We start from the raw sequence: 18,473 nt of genomic DNA, 5'->3' as shown, positions 1-18,473 counted from the left end.
TTTTTAAGTTATCAGCTGAGCCACTACACTGAGGACAATATATGGCAAGGAAGGAATAGAAAGGAATGCCAAGGTGAAGGAGTAGAAAGAGAGGAATCACCAAGAGGTGAGAATGCCTGGAGCCAGCACTGCCATCAAGTGAGCCATGATAAATCCTGTCACTGAGAGACAGCTGCTGAGCAGAGAGGCAGCCTGGAGGCTGCTGAGATGGGGCTGTGTGTCACAGCTTGCTTCCTTCTACCAGGTATATGGTGGAGAAAGAGGAGACCTGCATCCTGTGTCAGCAAAAGGAACTGTGAGTTAAACAGGCAGGTGGTGTTTGGAGCTACTCACACAAGAACATCAGAGTGCTCTGCTCATGTGCTGTCACAGAGAAGCCACCAAGAGCTGCTGCCATGTTCAGCAGCCACTCCTAACTTTCCAAAGCAAGAGAGCTGCTTGTGAGGAAGCCTGCCAGATCTCAGCTCAGGAGAGGCCAACATGTCTCTGGAAACTGGAGCAGCTGCATGTAGGCATGTCAAATCATCTTCACTGGGAATGAAACCTTCCTGACCCTAGCTGTGCACTTTGACAGCAGCTAAGTCTGATATTTGCAGCATGCTGTTGCAGCCTGTCCTGCTCAGAGACTTCTGCTGGTAGATCCAGCTCTTTTTTGGATTCTAGACAAGGCTGACCCACAGCCTGAGGTGCTTTAGGAAGCTAAACCTGTGTGCTATTTAACAAGGCCATGTACTCAATGGTATTAGGAAAACTTCATTTCCCAGCACCAGTGTAGTGCCACAACCTGTTATGTGACCTGACATCAATTAAAAGTGTCTTAATGCTTGGAAAACTTTTTCTTGTGAATACCCAAGTATTCTTGTAATCATCATGTAATAAGTGGAACTGCTCTGGCTGTGTTGTCTAAGAACTCACATAGGTTGTGGGTAATCGGTGCAACTAGAGACAATTCTGAAATGTGCTTGCAGATTATGATCTTAATGATGCCTGAAAGCATTTTTTAAAATGAAATTTGAGGTTATTTTAATTGAAATAATGTTTAAAATCTAATTTTCTGTTCTTTTGCTGTCTGTGCTGGATTCAACTTTTAGGGAAAAACCATACCACTTAACTCCAGTACCCTTTATAGTGTGCTAGACTTATGGCTGCTCTGTCTGGATCAGTGTTTGGGTAGTACATAGTGAAAGAAATTTTTAACAGTGGCCTAGTAGTTCTTGAAGAGATGCATTATTCTGTGCATTAAATATTTTTAGCCAGAAACAAAATTATGAGTTTGGTTAACTAATTTGCTACAGATTGACCAGTCACCCCTTTTGATACTCAGTGAAACTCTTCTGAACAGAGCTGTTGTAGAGATACAGAACTAAAGAGATGGACCATTACTGTGATAGTGAAAGCTGTATAGGTATCAAGAAAATTTAGGTACATTTGAATTTTGAAGATTCTTTGTAACTAGCTTGAATACAGTTTTCTAAAGAAATGTTTCAGTATTTACAGATTGTACTGTGTATCTTTCGAGAGAGAAAATTTTCAATAATTGAAAAGGGAAAGTGGAAAGGGAGGACTGTGCTAAGTGTTCTTCACAGAAAGCTGTGCGACAGCAAAAATAAGGACAGCAAATATTTGTGGGGTTTTTATGGCACACAAAAAAAGAATGCTTTTTTGAAATCTAGCTAATTGATATTACAAATTTTATTTCTCTTTTTTGTAGGCCTAAGGTCAAATGCTACAGGAGATGAGCTCTCTTTTAAAGTTAAGAGTGGGAGGATAGAAAGGCTGAGGGGGAGTTGGTAACTATTCAGTTCTCATCAGCCATATAACTTGACAGCTTTGTAAACAGAACAGTAAGAAAACTGGTGCACATCAGTTTTGCACATGTAGTGATAAAAGATGAACAGTCAATTGTTTGTGTCTTTGCTGGACTGCTAAATTATAATGTCCAAGATTTCAAAGGGTTTGAATCCATCATCTAAATCATATCCTTCAGTTTGGGGAATGTGCTTAATTATGAGTACAGATCTGTTTGAAGTTCTGCCTGGTTTAGAAGCTTAAATATTTATTTGCACCTGCCAGGCAGTTAACTACCTCAAATATTATGCGAACATAAAAAGCACATACATGAAGTTTTAGTTGTTATGAATTGGTATCTGTGGAATTCCTGGCAAGAGCTTAGAAGTCATCTTTGAAAAGATGGGAGACTGTAAATTCCTTGGGCAGAAGATTTCTTTATATTGCATCCACTATTTTTATAGCTTTAAAGCAAAGCATTCCATGATGCAAAAGATCACTGGGATGTGTCCATACAACCAGCTATAGCAGAGCAGATCTGATCTAGAAACAACTTACTCAGCTTTGGTAGTTCAGGCCAGTGAGTGAAAGCATTTGATTCTAACTTTTATTTCCTGCTTGGTTTTTTGTGGGTTTTTTTCGTTTTGGTTTGGTTTTTTGGTTTTTTGTTTTTTGGTTTGTTTTTTTTTTTTTTTATCCAAAGCTTCAAAGGTAGTCTGGAAAGGAAAACTTGTAATTAATTCAAGCCTTATATTTGAAAGTTTGATAGGACATGGGAGGGATTGATTCCAAGTGATTTATCAAAAGATCTGAATATATATGATTTAACAGAGTGGTATAATATATTCCATAACACTGCTATTTGGACAAGCTAACTAGAAAGGGTAGGTTTTTAGAAAGAGTATGTTAAAGATTAATGATATTCAAGTAAAAGTTTATTTAGAGTTATGGGGAGCAAAATCTAACACAAGTTAGTCTGGTTCCAGTCTCTGGTGGTAATCATGTAGCTTTGTATATAGTCTTACAATTACAGAAATGAAATGGAGTCTAAAAATTAACACAGGAATGTACAACTACGACTGACATGGCTTTGGCATTGATTCCTAGTAGAAACTTATCAATTTGAAATAAAATGGTATAAAATGTTCTACATCTGAAGAAAGTAAAAAAAGAAAATAAATATTTTTTTAAAACTTTTTGCCTACCAGTTTTAATATGGTCCCAGTATATCACAGAAGGACCATGCTGTACAATGCATGAAACTGTAGGATGTTTTTTGCTGCTACTGACTGCAATGATTTGCCTGCCTGCTCCTTGATCTGAAAAATACTCACTCACTCAGTAATAAACTACATTTCAGCTAAAAGAAAGCAAAACAAACTAAAAATTATTACATTTGTGGATCTAGAGACAAAAGAAGATTATTTCTGGTATCTTTTTGTAGCTAGTTTCATAAATTGTTCCTTTTCTGCATACTTGAGGGCTTATTCTTCAGGGGAAAGTTTATTCTTAACATAAAGGAAAAATAAAAATTCTTAGAATGTCCTGTAAAATGTGTCTGTAGTTGTTTACTGTTACTTTATCATTGCAAGTTAGAGGCATTGTAAAATGCATGTTGGCCAGCTTGATCACTGAGCTGGTTCCATAGATGCTTTCTCAGCACAAAGCCTTGGAGAATCCAAATGTGTTGGATCTTGGAGTCTGAGTGTGTTTCTAATGTTTAGAAGTTTTTTATTGCAGCAATATGGTTAGGTTGGTGACTTTGGAAAAAGTTTTTATATGCATCAAAACACCTGCATCATGCCTGTTTATATGCATCAAACTGATGGAAACCTTCTCTGAAGTTTCCCACTGGGAAAATGCCCTATTCTTCCACTGAAAATACATTCTGGGGAACAAGAATCTGGGGAACAAGATCCCCAAATAGTGCCTTTCCTAATAAGTTATTTCTGGCAATTTGTTGTACACCCCTTGTGGTTTTGTGGTGTATCACTAATGCATCAAATCAAACTTCAAGGTACTGGACAAAATTGATAGAATATTTGGATGATAAGAGGGAATAGCAACTCCTAGTAACTTGATAATTCCTAAGAAGCTGATTGATAGCTCTTGGTAATCAGTTCATAGGATTCAGTCCCCAAATTACCACACGTGGCTTCGTGTTTATCTTTGCAGTTTGTCCATTGTATTAGGTGTGCTTTGGCAAATTAATGAAAATAATGCCTTTAAACCACTAAATTTGGCAGAAGTAACCAACCATAACAGTATTGCTTGTATAGTAAAATATTGTTTCTCCCTGTGATCTGCAGATCTATTAAACTTTTCCAGCAGTTTGAAAACTGTTAGAACTCTAGTGGCTTGAGTTTTTGAGATTCTCAGTGGCTAATCAACATTTCATGCCCAGCTGATGGTCATTAACCATCTCTGGTTTATTTGGTAACAGAAGTCCTAAGCTTATGAAGATCAGTGCACTCTTTTTGGCAATTAACTTTGTTCACCTTAGCTATGAACCTTGATATCAAAGTGCTTCTTTGCTGTTTTTGTAACTGAGTAAGTGCCTTTATACTTCACTTGTCCCAGTTTCTTCGCTTTCACATGACTGACCTAATTAAAAAACAGACAGCTCAATAATTCTACCATAAGCTAGTAATAAAGAAACTGTGGGAGTCCTTGAAGCCCTTTATCATTCAAATACACAGTGGTTTCATGAATAAAGTGGATGACTAAGTATTACTTCTAGAAGTAAGGGAGATTATTAGCAGTGGAAGACACATTTGAACTTGCTGAAAGGATGGCTTTTGTCTCCAGAAAGACCTACTCTCAGCAATAATTACACTAGGTCTTCATTTCATCCCAGCATTCCCTTCTTGTTCCCTCTTTCAGTGCCTGAATAGCTCTCTCTTGCTTGTTAATCCCTGCAGGAATGCGGCTTTGGATATGGGGAGGATGCACAGTGCATGACATGCAGGCCAAACAGATTCAAGGAGGACTGGGGCTTTCAGAAGTGCAAGCCCTGTCTGGACTGTGCTCTGGTTAACCGCTTTCAGAAGGCCAACTGCTCTGCCACCAGCAATGCTCTGTGTGGGGACTGCTTACCAGGGTAAGACCATTTCTGAAGATGAGACTGGAACAAATTCTAGCCTAATTGCTTGTTCATGTTTTCTGGATAAATGTTGGTACCCTGTGTGTATGCTCTAATCTTGGCCTTGCTGTATTATCTGAGCATGTAATTTCTGAATTGCTGTAGTAATTACCTACAAAAAAAATGGTTTTATAATTATCTGCTTGGTCTGTGAGAGTATTGTCTGTACAGCACCTGAGCAAAATACCTCAGTGTTATTGGTGACTTACTTCATTGTTATAAAGTATTAAACATTTAGAAACATGCACAGCTACCTCCTTCAAAAATGATCACATTATTTGTTTGGATTATTTCCCCTCCTTAGGTCAATGCCTAATAATTCTCATGCACATATGTTCTTAGGTCAAAAGCAGTGGCTGTGGTTTACTGTCTGAAATTTGCTTCACCTTTCCTTCTTTAAAAATTCATAAAGCATGATCCTGGCTGAGAATCATAAATAAATCTGATATAATTGTTTGCTAAAACTGCTTTTATAAATAAAGACCAGTTCCTAGTTTTTTTGTGCTATCATCCCAAACCTCTGTTGCTAATTTTATCTGTTTATAGCATTAAATCTTAAGATGTCTAAAAGGCTGTTTTTTACATTGTTTCCAAATCCTCATATTATAACCACCTGCCATGAATTTGTAAAAATTTGGTTTTTTGAACTAGTAATTCAACTAATAGAAGTAGTGTATGAGAACTGATTTGCAATTGTAACAGATTTTTTATTTTAAGAGTGTATTTTCAGACATGCTTAGAAGTTCATGCATTTGCTTAGTATCTATATTTCAGCCATTCTATTTTATTTACATATTTATTTTAATTTTTTTTTAAAATACCAACTATCAAATACCTGAACCCTGTTGAAGCTTCTGCCATTATTCCTTTTAGAGCCAGAGGTGAAATATCTTTGTTTAAAAGCACTCAGTAAATGTTTGGTAACTAATTTTAGCTTAAGTCACTGTATAAGAAGGTGCAGCCCCAGGCATTATAGATGTTACTCACAACCACTTTTGATACTGCTTGCAGCTATGTGGTGAATTGATTTATGCTCTTATGGCATATTAATATATATGTACTGTAGGGCTTCCTTGGCTGTCAGCAGGGAGATGATTTTCTTCTTCTGTAAACAATATAAGCTGAATTTTTGAAGATTAAAAAAAAGCCACATTATGACATGAATTAAGGGTAAAGTTAAACTGGAGGGTCTGGGAATGCTTCTCAGTATTCTGGTCTAGAATGCATCCTAGATAAAGTGTTAAAATGAGAGCTGCTTCCACAACCAGAGTTTTCTGGCGGTGAAGTTGGAAGCAGGAGGAGGGAGCAGTCATGGCCATGGAAGGGTAGTCATGGGACATCTGCTCTGGATGTTTTGGGAAGCAGAACTGTAGAACACACCACCACTCACACCTGTCCTTCAGTTTAGATGCTGCCCAAGCCAATGGAGGATACAGCCACCTAACCAAATAGTTTAGCTGATGTTTCACCTCTCAGCAGTCTTGTTTATTTCTGTTTTGCTTGGGTTTCCAACATGCCATTCTCTATTGTTCAGCTTCAAGACATTGCATTGAGCTAAAAACAAATATTAACACATTTTGTTCAGAGTGAATGATCACAGTGACCCCTTAGGCCTTGCAGCCTGTGGATCTGTTTCTGTTCACATTAAGGCATGAGTTTCTGGAGCAGTTGGAAAGCTGTTTGCTTTAGCTGATAAAAGCTTCATACTTTAATGGCATTTGCAGAGCTAGGAATACAACATCACTAGAGTTAGCACCTTTTATTTAATGAGCCATTACTGCTACAGAAAACACCTCATGCACTCATCGTGAACAGGCCACTGCTGCTGATTCTGTCTTAGTACCACTGGATGGCTGAAAGACAGACAGACCTACTTGATTAGGAGCTGTAGGCAAGTTCTTTAGAGGATATCATACATAAAAATTTGAAATACAGCATTCTAAAGTTCTGGTTTTTTCCTTTGGTGCTACTCTTGTGCCCTGATTGGGACTGTAGGGTTTTGCCAGTCACTGAAGTCAGGACACTCTTCAAACATAAGCTCAGTTAAAAAGCTCTTGAAGGGTCTTTAAATAAAGTGTCACTGATATCCCGCCTGCTGTATAATTTTAGAGGTGATAATTACCTTGTAATATATAGATAAATCACTTCACTTTTATTTTTTTAGACATGTAAGTAAGCTTGCATAAGGTAAGTTCTTAATGCGTGCCATGTATGTTGTGATCTGTGTGGAAAATGGGATATTGATTTGTGTGAAATCTCCAGAATTGTTTATTTCTTCTGTGAATATAAGATTATAGGGACTGTGCATTTTCACTAACAGAGATCTAGAAGTTTTCCTCAGTTTATTTTACATCTGTCTTGTACTATTAATTAATAAAGACTGTACTTTTGTTTACTTTTATTTTCTTCTATTTCCTGATTGTTTGCATTAAGACACAGATTGGCAAAACTTGCAATTATAGAAGATTTTTTTTTTAGAACACCTGATTAATTTTGTGAGTAATAATAACTGGTTTTGATTAACCATTTTTTCACATTCTTCTATCTTCTAGATTTTATAGGAAGACTAAGCTTGGAGGCTTTCAAGACATGGAATGTGTTCCTTGTGGTGATCCTCCTCCTCCCTATGAGCCTCACTGTAAGTGCTGGTTTTCCTTCAGAGGGTTTTCTCTTTTAACTTTAAAGCCTGACAAAAAAAAAAAAATATATATATATATACAGTTACAAACTCTTTTTCAAACTCATTTTCTTGTTAGTAAATGATTTTGTTCATGCATTTCAGCAGGTCCAGTACTATCATTGAGAATTTCCCACAAATAGCCAGTCCCTTGCTGCTAAACATTCCTGTCACACCATGTGGTCAGGGAGTCTTGACTCCACTTCTGATCTTGTCTTATAAACTTCTGATTTCTGTGCTAATCTCAAAAGAAAGGCAATCTTCCTAGACTCTCTGCCAACTGTCAGGTAGGGTAGTATCTTTTCCTGGCACACAAAAACGTATTTGTTGATACCTTTAAAAATAACTTTTATTAAAGAAGTTACAGTGAAAGAGAATGATATAGATAATAACTTTATATTCCTGTATACTGTTGAAAGTAAATAAGTAATTGGTTTCTCTATTTTTTTGCCAATGAGAGAATTAGAATATCTTCCAAAGGAGAGAACCTCTTTATTCTGTAGCAGAAGCCTTGTTACCACTTCTTCCAAGACTGTTGGGGTCTACATCACATCATGTTTTTAATTCAATGAAAAGAGTGAAGTATTCTTTTTGTGTTTGCTGCTGTTCTATTTTATAAAATGAAAAACACATATGAACAATTCAAGATAATTATGTGGAAAATCTTGGGTTTACTTGTTTGTTTCTGTAACTGTGAAGTTATGTTTTAGGAGTCTAGTTTAAACAGAAACATTTGCTAATAGAAAGAATAAATTGTCAGGTTCCTGAAATACTTTATGCTACTTTAAGAAATACACATTGTTTCTTATAAATATCCTTTCTTTTCTTTATTTTTTTAATTGTGTAAAATTAAAGTAGAACCAAGAGTATACTATTGGGCATTAAACCCATACTTTTCAATAGTTTTATATTGTAGTAACTTCAATTAAATAATTCTTCTTCAGCATTTCATGTATTGCTTACCCAGTCTTTTTTCACATAAACCAAACTTTCTTCTTTTGTTTCCATCCTAGTTTCAGTGCCTGTTGGGTAATAAACCTATAAAACAAGATTTTCAAACATTTTCCACATTTATAAAAACTTTTACTTTCAAAGACTGCAACATACAAAGCCAGTAAATCAGAGAATAAGTCAAATAAGTTCTAATGTTTGCAGCAGTAACTCATGCCCATGTATAACATAAGCCTAGAAAGTAAACTCAAAAATGTCCAAGTCTTCTTGTAGTCTAGACAACATTTTAGTGTTTAGAAAGAATGTTCTTCATATCAAACAGTGTTGGGTTTCATGCCAAGAGTGAAATGCTGATCTCAACTTACTGAAGTAAATAATTTAATTTCAAAAAGTTGCAGAAGTTATTTCTAGATAGAGTATGAACACAGGCCATTTCATATATGAATGTATTATAATTCCTTCAAGTTTTTAATTCCTTCAGTATTATCCACTTCATCTGTTTTTTTACTCTTTTTTTATCTGCAAGAAAAAAAGTTAGTGAAATGTAAAGTGCGACAATGTTACTCTAATGAAGGACCTCTAACTCGTAAATTCATTTTATGTGCTTTTTCTCTTCTCTTGCTTGTTCCCTTCCAAGCAAGTATGCTCTTCAAACATGAATTCTGCTCTCTAGCATAATCAAAGGCAGGGAAGAAGAAATTATCTCCCTTAACATTCCACTCTGACTGTAATTAGTGACTTGTGTGTTTCATATTTTTCAAAGTCACGTATTATTATTTTGAAAAGGTGATGAAAGAACAGTTGCCAAGTCTTCTGAAATACCTCAGATTGTTTAGTTTACAGTGATTTGGCTTTATAGTAATTGAGTCTAAGCTTGGATCCTAAATTGAACAATTAGAAAGCTATTACTCATTTTAAGTGGACAACAGACAACCCCATGGAAAACAGAATTTTCTCTGGCACAAGCTGCAGTGGTAAATCAAGATTAGAGACTTATTTTTCCCTACTCTCATGGCTGGTCCAACACCTTTGGTTAAATAACAGAAGTGGTAACAGCCAAGTTGTGAGAATTGGGAATTACTTCTAGCTTTTACAGAAGCAATAATAAAAGGTTTGAAGTAATTAAAAAGTTTATTTGCATACTAACTGCCCATTAAAATCCTAAATAAAATCCCACCATGAAGTATGGTTGCCATATGTCACTGTGGTTTTTCAGAAGGCTTTTGTTCAGAATTTTTGTGTTGGCTCTTCAGGTTCTAGCAGCAATTGCCTCAATTTTGGAAAATGTGCATGCCTTTCTCAAGCCTAGGAAATTTTTCTTACAACAGCAGCTAAATGAACTGAAGCACTTTTGAGTTTTACTTAGCATCAAACAGGGAGAAATTTAAGTCCAAGTAAAAAACATGGTTCTGTAAAGACACATAAATACTGGTCTGTAGAACATTTTCCATGTAATGCTGAAAAAGTTAGTGGTCTATTTCAATAATGGATATATTTTGATAGTTAAGAGTGCATTACTTGAAGCTGAGTGGAGACAGACCTTTAAGTGTGTGGGACAAGCTCTCAATGACCAGAGAGCTAAGTTCTGATTCTCTGCCTTTCTTATCCTTCTCTCTTTCCACTGAAACAGAAAGTCAAATATTAGTGCAGCTAGCTCTTACGTTACAGATGAAAAGGAAAAGTTTAAATGTCCTGTTTCAATGAATTAATTGTCCTCCAAGGTGTGTGGCAATCTTTTGTTTGCTTAAGAACATTACCATAAGGGCACAAAGGCTCACAGCCCCCTACCTGGACTACATGTTAAAGCTGAGACATGGATCAAATTCTTTCTAGTAGCAGTTGATTATTACCCAGTTAGCTATAAATCTAAATACTTGCTTTTATCTCCTTTCTGTAGACATTTTAAAACAGATCTGGTTTAAATATTTACTCATGAAAAAATGAGTTTGTGGATTGCTAGAGGCAAAGTTGAAAGGATTCTATAATGAACAAGTAAAGAGAGTATTACAGGCCAGGAGAATTGCTATCACCTTTGTGCAAACTTTAAAGGGGGACACAATGACTTATGTGTGTTTTTAAAATGTCAGAAAATTAAATACACAATGATATAGTTATATTTTAATTAGTTCAGGTAAATAAACTGTAAATACCAATCTTATGTATAGGGTCAGCATCTAAACATTAGAAATGAAAGCATGTTTTTTAAATTGTGATTTATGCTCACTTCGTAAACTCAAGATATTTTTTTCACCTGAAGACTTTTTTGTGTCACCTGAATGACAGAATATGAATTCTTTGAACTTGGAATTAGAGTGGAATTAGAATTTATGAAAGATGTAAATTCTGAAATAGAAGATAATATGCACTGTCCAAAAGTGTTGACACAGTAACATTGATATGGTTCAGTGATTCTTGTCTCTTAGTAACAAGTTAGATTTGCAGAGTTCAGTCTCCTGTCTACTCAGGCCATTGTTGTGCTTTCCCCATGGTTATGCTGAAACTGCTGCTGAAACTGCTCAATGAGCCAGATTATTAATCTGTCTGTGATAGAAAAAGAATTAAAATATCTCCCTTCTTAAGGTTATTTTTAAATCTAATGAGATCATTGACCTCAAAATGCTTGTGGCACAAGTTAAGGAGATATGTGAGAATGGTTCAGGTCATGAGCAGATTTTCTGAAGATACCATTGCTTTCTTGGAACAGCCATTATGTTTTCAGCTAGTCTGTCTTAGCAAATAAACAAAAAGAACACCATTAGAAACCATACTTATCTTCTTTCAGCAATAAGAATATGGCAGATTAAAATTGAAGAAAGAGAATTATTATGTCAGCTATTCTTACAAGTGGTTTAATTTGTATTGTTCACCTCAAAATGCAGAAAAGCCTTAGAGTCACAAGAATCCTTTAGTTTCTGGACAGACTTTCTACTAAGCAGAAGAGCCTGTGACATGGAACTTTCTTTTACATCATGAAAAATTGCACAGGTTGTCCAACCCAATTAATTCTTCCTTCTCCAGGGCTATTTCTGCTTGTCCTCATGGCATAGATCAAGGAGCATGGGAAGCTGTGGGGGGACAGGATGGGGGAGGGACACCATTCTGTGTGGAGCTTGGGAAACTAGCCTCTACATGTTCCAGGAAATAAACACATTCTTTGCTTCATTGAAGCAGAAATGGTTGTTGAATAAGTCACAGCAGTAGACATATCTGCAGTTTGATTGTAACATCATGTGAATTTGAAATACTCAGGTCTAAAATTGCTGCTTTTTTTTTGACATGTACCATATTGATGTCAATTACAAGGAATGTCTCAAACTAGGAAATAAACAGTTTTTTACTAAGGTGAGGAATAAAAGTAGAGACTTGTTGAGACAAAATACATGAAGAAGATTATTAAATGTGAGGCATCCATATCTTACCTGCTTTAAATTTTGCTCCTTTAAGGAGCTCCTATGACATTTTGATTGCCTTACCTAAGATTGATCATAAAGCATTCTTTAGAGTTTTCTTGTGTAGCTTTTTTTATTAGTTACTTTCTGTATGTTTACAGTATTATTTTTTCTGGGAACTAAATATGTGTCCTGGAGCTGAGTGTCACTCCTCAAATCTACAAGGTATGTTGTTTCACCAATGAAAAGTACTATTAAAGGGACAAAATCTAGTGTTATTTCCTGCTTTCTGGTTTTAAAAGTAGATGGTGTAGAAAAGTAAGATTCCATATAAAGCTACTTATTTACATTAACAAGATTAGAATCTGTGACTTTGTAAACTTTCATGTAAGTGTAATGGGTATTGGGGTTATGCAAGGACTAAACATCAGAACAGACAAAGCTAAAAACTTCAGCCTGCAAGGTTATAACTTACATAGTTTTGTAAGGGGAGAGCTGGAAGCTTGCTGGCTACATGTGTATTCTGTAAAATCCTTTCACTAGTGGTAAAACAGAAAAAATTGCACTGTCTCAGCTTTGCTGTAACTTTTTATATTATTTCATTAAACATAAATACAGATTTTTAACTTGAGAGTAATTTTTGGATGATATTCAATTCCACATTAGTTCCACTGTTTATATAGTGGAATTTTAGTTTGTGTCACTTTCTTCTTTCTGTTTAGAGAGTTTTGTGATTTTAAAGCTGTCAGACTCCAGATAATGTTTTTCCCTCAATTAAGTTTTTTCTGTAATTTTATTTGGTTGCTTGTACAGTAAACTTTGTATTACTAATGCAAAGCAGCCTTTGAAGGAACACTGCTTCCATGCACATGAGGCAACTGGCATCTGAAAATATATAGCAAGTGAAATTATTCTTAATTATTTGGTTCTGCTCCAACATATATCTCCTTCTTATTTCAGTATTTGTTCTGATTTGAGGTTACCTAACAGCATCTCTCATAATCCTCTTTGCCATTTTGAACACAGTGATAGAAAGCAGCTGGAATGTTGTGTAAACCTTTCACAAAATTCATAAGCAGTGACAGTTAATTTAAGTACAGATAATATCATTATCTGATAAATATCAATACTGTTTTATTACAGAGACATTGCCTTCCTATTATTTCAAAATGGAAATATAGACTTTTGTAAAAATGTAGAAGTCAGTCTGGTATTTTCCACATGTGACCTGATGGTAGAGTAACTTATCTTCAGAAAGTCAAAAAACAAATTCCACAAGGTGTTTCAGAGAGATGAGAATTGCTATTAATGTCTTTAAAAGTCTTATTACAATTTTTCATCATAGAGTTAACCTAGGAAACCTACATGCTTTCAATTCTTTGTCCTTGATGATTGAGATGGGGATTCATGTATAACTTAGTCACACAGCTCCTTTTCTTTCTGTTCTGAATTTACTTTATATGTAGGGCTTCTCTTCTAAAAAAAGTTGCAAAAAAAGAGAGGACAGGTTTTCTTTTTTTAATAACAGAGGTATTATGACTAAAATGAGTTAAAATTGTTCTGAAGCATTACTTAATGAAAATTTAAGGACATTGCAGTTTAATCATGTTCTAAAACTTCCCCAACTCATCAACTTTCCTTGCATGTACCTCTCATTTCTATGCCTGTATGTATGGAAGGACTTCATTATGTACCACTACATATGTATTATGGTTAGTAGACAGAAATTATCAGAAGTGTTTCTCTCATTTCTATCTGCTATCCTGTCTACTCTTCTTAAAAAAACAAAAAAAAAACCCACCCAAAAACAGTAACCTCAAGTAATGAGTGTTTGAAATTTCTTGGTCTTCTTTGAATCTCTTACAATGATAATAAGCAGGCTCCTTATTTTGTGCCTGCTACCTAAAGTCAAACTTAAATTTCGTAGCACAGTGAAATTTTATTTCACTTGTGTGTTTCATGTAGCCCAGTTCAAGCTACAAACTGAAAGAACCAGGCTAGTAGTGAATTCTTTAGGGGCTATCTTGGTATAGGTAACATTAACCCTGTCAAGAATCCAGGGGTATGTAAGGTGTAAATATTCAAACAGACCCAGGATTCTGACTCCAAAATTTCATCAACTGTCCTGTTTGACAGGTACCTAACTGTACAAACATGTGAAAATTCAAGGGATTTACAACATTTCCTTTGGTCTCCAGGAGTATTCCACTAATCCTGGATCCAGGTGGCTTGGATGTGTTGCAGCTTTAGTTTAGGCCAAAAGTTTGTGATTCACCTGCTTTGCCCTGACTGCTCTGGAAGGAAGCACATAAGCCTGGACTGGGCAGGGTGCTCTGCCCAGGTGTATACATGGACAATACTGACTCCTTTCTCTATCACAGTTGATCCAGAGCTAATGGAATTGGAGGTTAAGGAGGCACCTCCAAATTTCTCTGTACCCTTCAGTGGCCATCCAAAGCCTTTTGCAGCCCTGAGCAGCTGCTTGTGCAGCTGGCACTGAAGCCATCAGGATCCATGAGCCAAGTGCTCTGCTGCTCATCCCTAACCAGGGTTCTGTGGTGCCTCCTGATGCCAAAACTGCAGAGCTGGTTGGGATAATGTCTGGGAGTCCTTTTCTTGGTGCCTTCCTTGAGTCTGGAATCCTTCCCTTGCCACGTGTGCTGACTGTTGTGTGTTGGCTCCCTGCTGTTGCTCTGATTGTTCCACCACAAGTGTTCCTGTGTTCCCTGAATGGGTTCCCTGAGGATGCAGCCCAGGTGTTGCTGTGCCTGGCACTGCAGGGCCCAGGCCCCTTTGTGATCCTGGTTTCTCATGCCTTCTCAAATCAGCAAGTGGCAATACAGCTCAATGGCTCTGAGATTGCTTTTTGAGATAATTGCACTGTTTATAGTTTTCACATTCTGACTGCAACCCAGTCTTGGTTAAATGATAGAGTCTAATTTACTACTCACAACTCTTCAAAAGTGAGGGAAAATCATATCTGCTATGTTTCCTGTTTGGATATCCTGATGAAGGTATACCAGTAAGACTATTCTTTTCTTGAATAGAAATTGTTCAAATTGTTAAGAATTTGAGTTGTCTTTTTGGAGTAATGTTCAGGCTAAAAATTAGTGAATTTCCATTTAAATTATTATCTGACTAGTTAACTCTATTCCCTACTTTCTGCTTTATGTGTGTAAGGTACAGGTGATTGGGTCAGACTTTCTTTTTCAATTATTTCGCTCTTTAATCTCAAATAATGGGAAGTTCTCTGTTTCGGTTGTCATCACCTTGGTATTATCAGATGCATTGAGACCGATCAGGAAATCATAAAGGAAGTCTGTTGATAACATCCAATGGAAACTTAAAAAGCTGAATATGGCACTGTAAAGGCTCTGCAAAGGTTTAATGCATTGCTTCATCACTATAATGAGTAATCCTTTACATCAGAGAATAAACCTGCACAAAAGAATCACTAGAAGACATTCTGCTGTGTTAATTGCTGTGGGTTTAGCCTCTTTTAATTCATAAGTTCTTGCCTTTCCTTCATTATAATTGTATTTACACTTCTGAAATGCAAATATTTTCTGTGTAAAAATAAAAAATACACTTGATATACACAGAAAATATTTCTGTGAAGTCTGCAATACCAGGGAATGGTCCAGTAACAGAGTTTGCAGCAGGAATACAAAGCCAAACAAAATTTGGATTTTAAAAGATATATTTTGGTAATTTTTCTTTTGGGGGGCTTTAGAGAACTTGCTCTGAATCCCCCTTTTCTATGTGTCATTTTCCAAGCAAATTGTTAAACCTTTCCTAACTAACCATGATAATTATAATATATGATTTTTCTTTTGACAAAATATGGTTTGTTAGATTGATTTCATACAGATTTCCATGTGACATGGATTGTGATATATTCTGGATCAAAATATACTTTAAATGTTTCATACTGAAGAGTTTTTATATATGAAGGAATGCTGTAGCTCTTGCAACAGAGGAAAAACTCCAAACTGGAAAAGCCTAGTTCTTCCCTAGTTCTTTCCTGCTGCTACTTTGTGCAGGCTTGTGAGGTAACAAATGGGATGCAGCTATAAGGTTTTCTCTTCCAGAACTGGAAGAGCTTGTGTCCCACACTTGTGCTGATTGTCTCCCACAGACATCCTGCAGTTATAAAAAGCTTTCCTGCTCACAGTCAAACCTCTCCTCTGTCGTTCTACATCAGTCTCTTTCAAGTTCTGAGTTAAGAACCGAGTTGGCTTTTTTGATTGAACACCTATCAGAGCACTTGGTGGTTATTATTGAGGACATGGATCAATTCTTGAATGCCTGCATCACACCAATTTCTGGATCCGTACAAGAATTTTCCTTCTTGCCACTTGTGTATCCTTAGGTGGAAACTGCTTTTTTTATTCCTTGCCATGGAAGGTTAGATTTTTGAGAAAAGGGAATTTGACTTCCATTGCTTTTAACTGTTGTGTATTTGGAGCGTGATGGATGTTGCCAGTGGCCCATAGATTTGACAGTTGTCATTTTTATAATTTCAGAATTGTAAATTTAAGTGTTATTGTAAACTTTTTAACATACATGATAAGAATAGAATTGGTTTATTTCAGTTTGCTTTCCTAGGTCAACACAGTGTATCCATAATGTTGTCATTTATCCCTTTTGACCATGACAACTAATTTCTGTCTGTGCTGACCAACACAGATCTCAGACAAAGAATTTTCAAATTTTACAAAAAACAAATGAATGAGTAATAAAGAAAGTGCCACGTTAGTGCACTTACTGAGATGAGAAGGTTGTGGCATAAGCTCCTACCACATTTGTTGATGGCAGAAAATGTACAGAAAAGAAAATAATGGAAAACAAATTACAATTTCTGAGCCTCTTGGAACTGTTAATTTACTATGATTGGGGGGAAAGAACAGAAAAATTTGAATACTAAAGTTTGAAACTTTAAGCATCTACTCTAATATAAAATCTAGATTAGTATTAGCAGTTCCTACTTAGTAAGCTGTTAGCAATATAAATATTAAATTATTTCAGAGTGAGCAGATATAAATGGCTCCATAATACAGATGGGAATCATAGAATAAATTAGGAATAGAAATGTCTTTTTTTAACACTACTTGTTCATAATCTCTGGAAATGTAAAATATAAAATATATATGGTCATAATCCAGTAAAATTTAAAGTAGGATAAGTTGATGTGATGTTTGACCAAGCTGAATTGGACAGAGAGCCTTAGCTGTCTAGTTTCAGCATGAGAATTGCACTAATTATATATAATCCATTTTTATCTACTAAAGCATGTATTAATGCATTTTGGAGAGCACACAGTATTTCACAGTGTTCTTTGAAAATACTTCCCATGTTCCTTGCTAGAATATGATGGAAAGTATATATCTTAAAATGAAAGCAGAAATGTCAACATGTGATTTTTAAAATAAATTGAATCGAATTTCATTTCTTTCCTGAATTCCCATCACAAGCTCATGCAGCTGATAATAGGAGTTCACATGAGCAGAGCCCATCTGGTGTTCAGCAGGTTGTATCTGATCAACTCATGACAACAAACAGGGCTTATTTTGCATCTTTGTTCTAACTCACAGCTGGCAGCTCTCTCTGCTAATCCCAGTGAAAGCTGCAGCTGGAAATGCAAAACTACTTTTGAACTTGCATATTCTGCCCCAGAGATGTCTGAAGCCTTGGAGATATGTTTCTTTTATGATTCCTGTAAATTAGGGAATTAATTGTTGTATTAAGAATGAAGTCAAGCAATGAATCCTCAAATATCCACTGTAAGACCATGTTTTATATAACAAAAGAAAGTTAAGAATGACCAAAAATACTTAATTTTGCATGTTTACGTGTAATAAAAATTCACTGTAGAGCTCACTTCTTTATTACATTTAAAAAATCCTTATTATAGAATGATGAAGTAATCACTGTATTCACTTCTTGCTTGTTCATCTAAAATATGAACAAGCATTTTACAAGCACATTTAGTTTTGTTTCTTGACACTCTGAAGTACAGTTAGAACATTAAATTCTCAACTGCAGAGTATGAGAATTTCAATGTGTTTTTTCAAAGCAGCTTACCATACTTCAGTTTCTAGTAGTAACTTGTGCAACCTTTCATCTTATGAGTCAATCCTATAATTAGTATCCTTCTTTGCCAGAGGCATACTGCATGTTTGTTTTAGGTACAGAAAGTCTGCAAGAAATTTAACTTAATCATTACTTTTTAATGTAAGAGCTGGTTAGCTCAATTACACTAGATTAAAGTGAACTTGAAATTCCTGAGTTTCAGAGAAGGGGCTAATCTGTGACCTGTAGAGAATAAGTACTATTTCCTATGGTTTTTTCCTTATGTGCACTTACTAATGTGGGCAGCCCTTCAGCCCAGGCTTGCAGTGGCTATAAGCAATTATCTATTTTCTGTTTGGAGTGGATTTGCAAGGTTCTTATTTAACTTGACCATTAGGTTATTCAAAATTATTCCAGGACTGCATGCATTGCAGTAAAGTTGCAAGATGTTGGG

The 18,473-nt window shown here is 35.8% G+C and overlaps 1 protein-coding gene across 3 annotated transcripts in view; it reads left to right on the top strand.

The window, feature by feature from the left end:
• The window catches only part of TNFRSF19 (TNF receptor superfamily member 19), a 55,281-nt gene that overhangs the window by 16,906 nt on the left and 19,902 nt on the right, over nt 1-18,473 (top strand). For all 3 annotated transcript variants that reach the window (XM_079309439.1, XM_079309441.1, XM_079309440.1), the window contains 2 exons: nt 4,710-4,888; nt 7,483-7,568. In XM_079309439.1, coding sequence (XP_079165565.1) covers nt 4,710-4,888; nt 7,483-7,568 — 265 coding nt within the window. The remainder of the gene's footprint in view (nt 1-4,709; nt 4,889-7,482; nt 7,569-18,473) is intronic.

The sequence above is a fragment of the Erithacus rubecula genome, assembly GCF_903797595.1.
Source record: "Erithacus rubecula genome assembly, chromosome: 1".
Classification (NCBI taxonomy): Eukaryota; Metazoa; Chordata; class Aves; order Passeriformes; family Muscicapidae; genus Erithacus; species Erithacus rubecula.
Note: the sequence above shows the minus strand (reverse complement) of the source record. Positions and strands in the feature narration are given on the sequence as shown.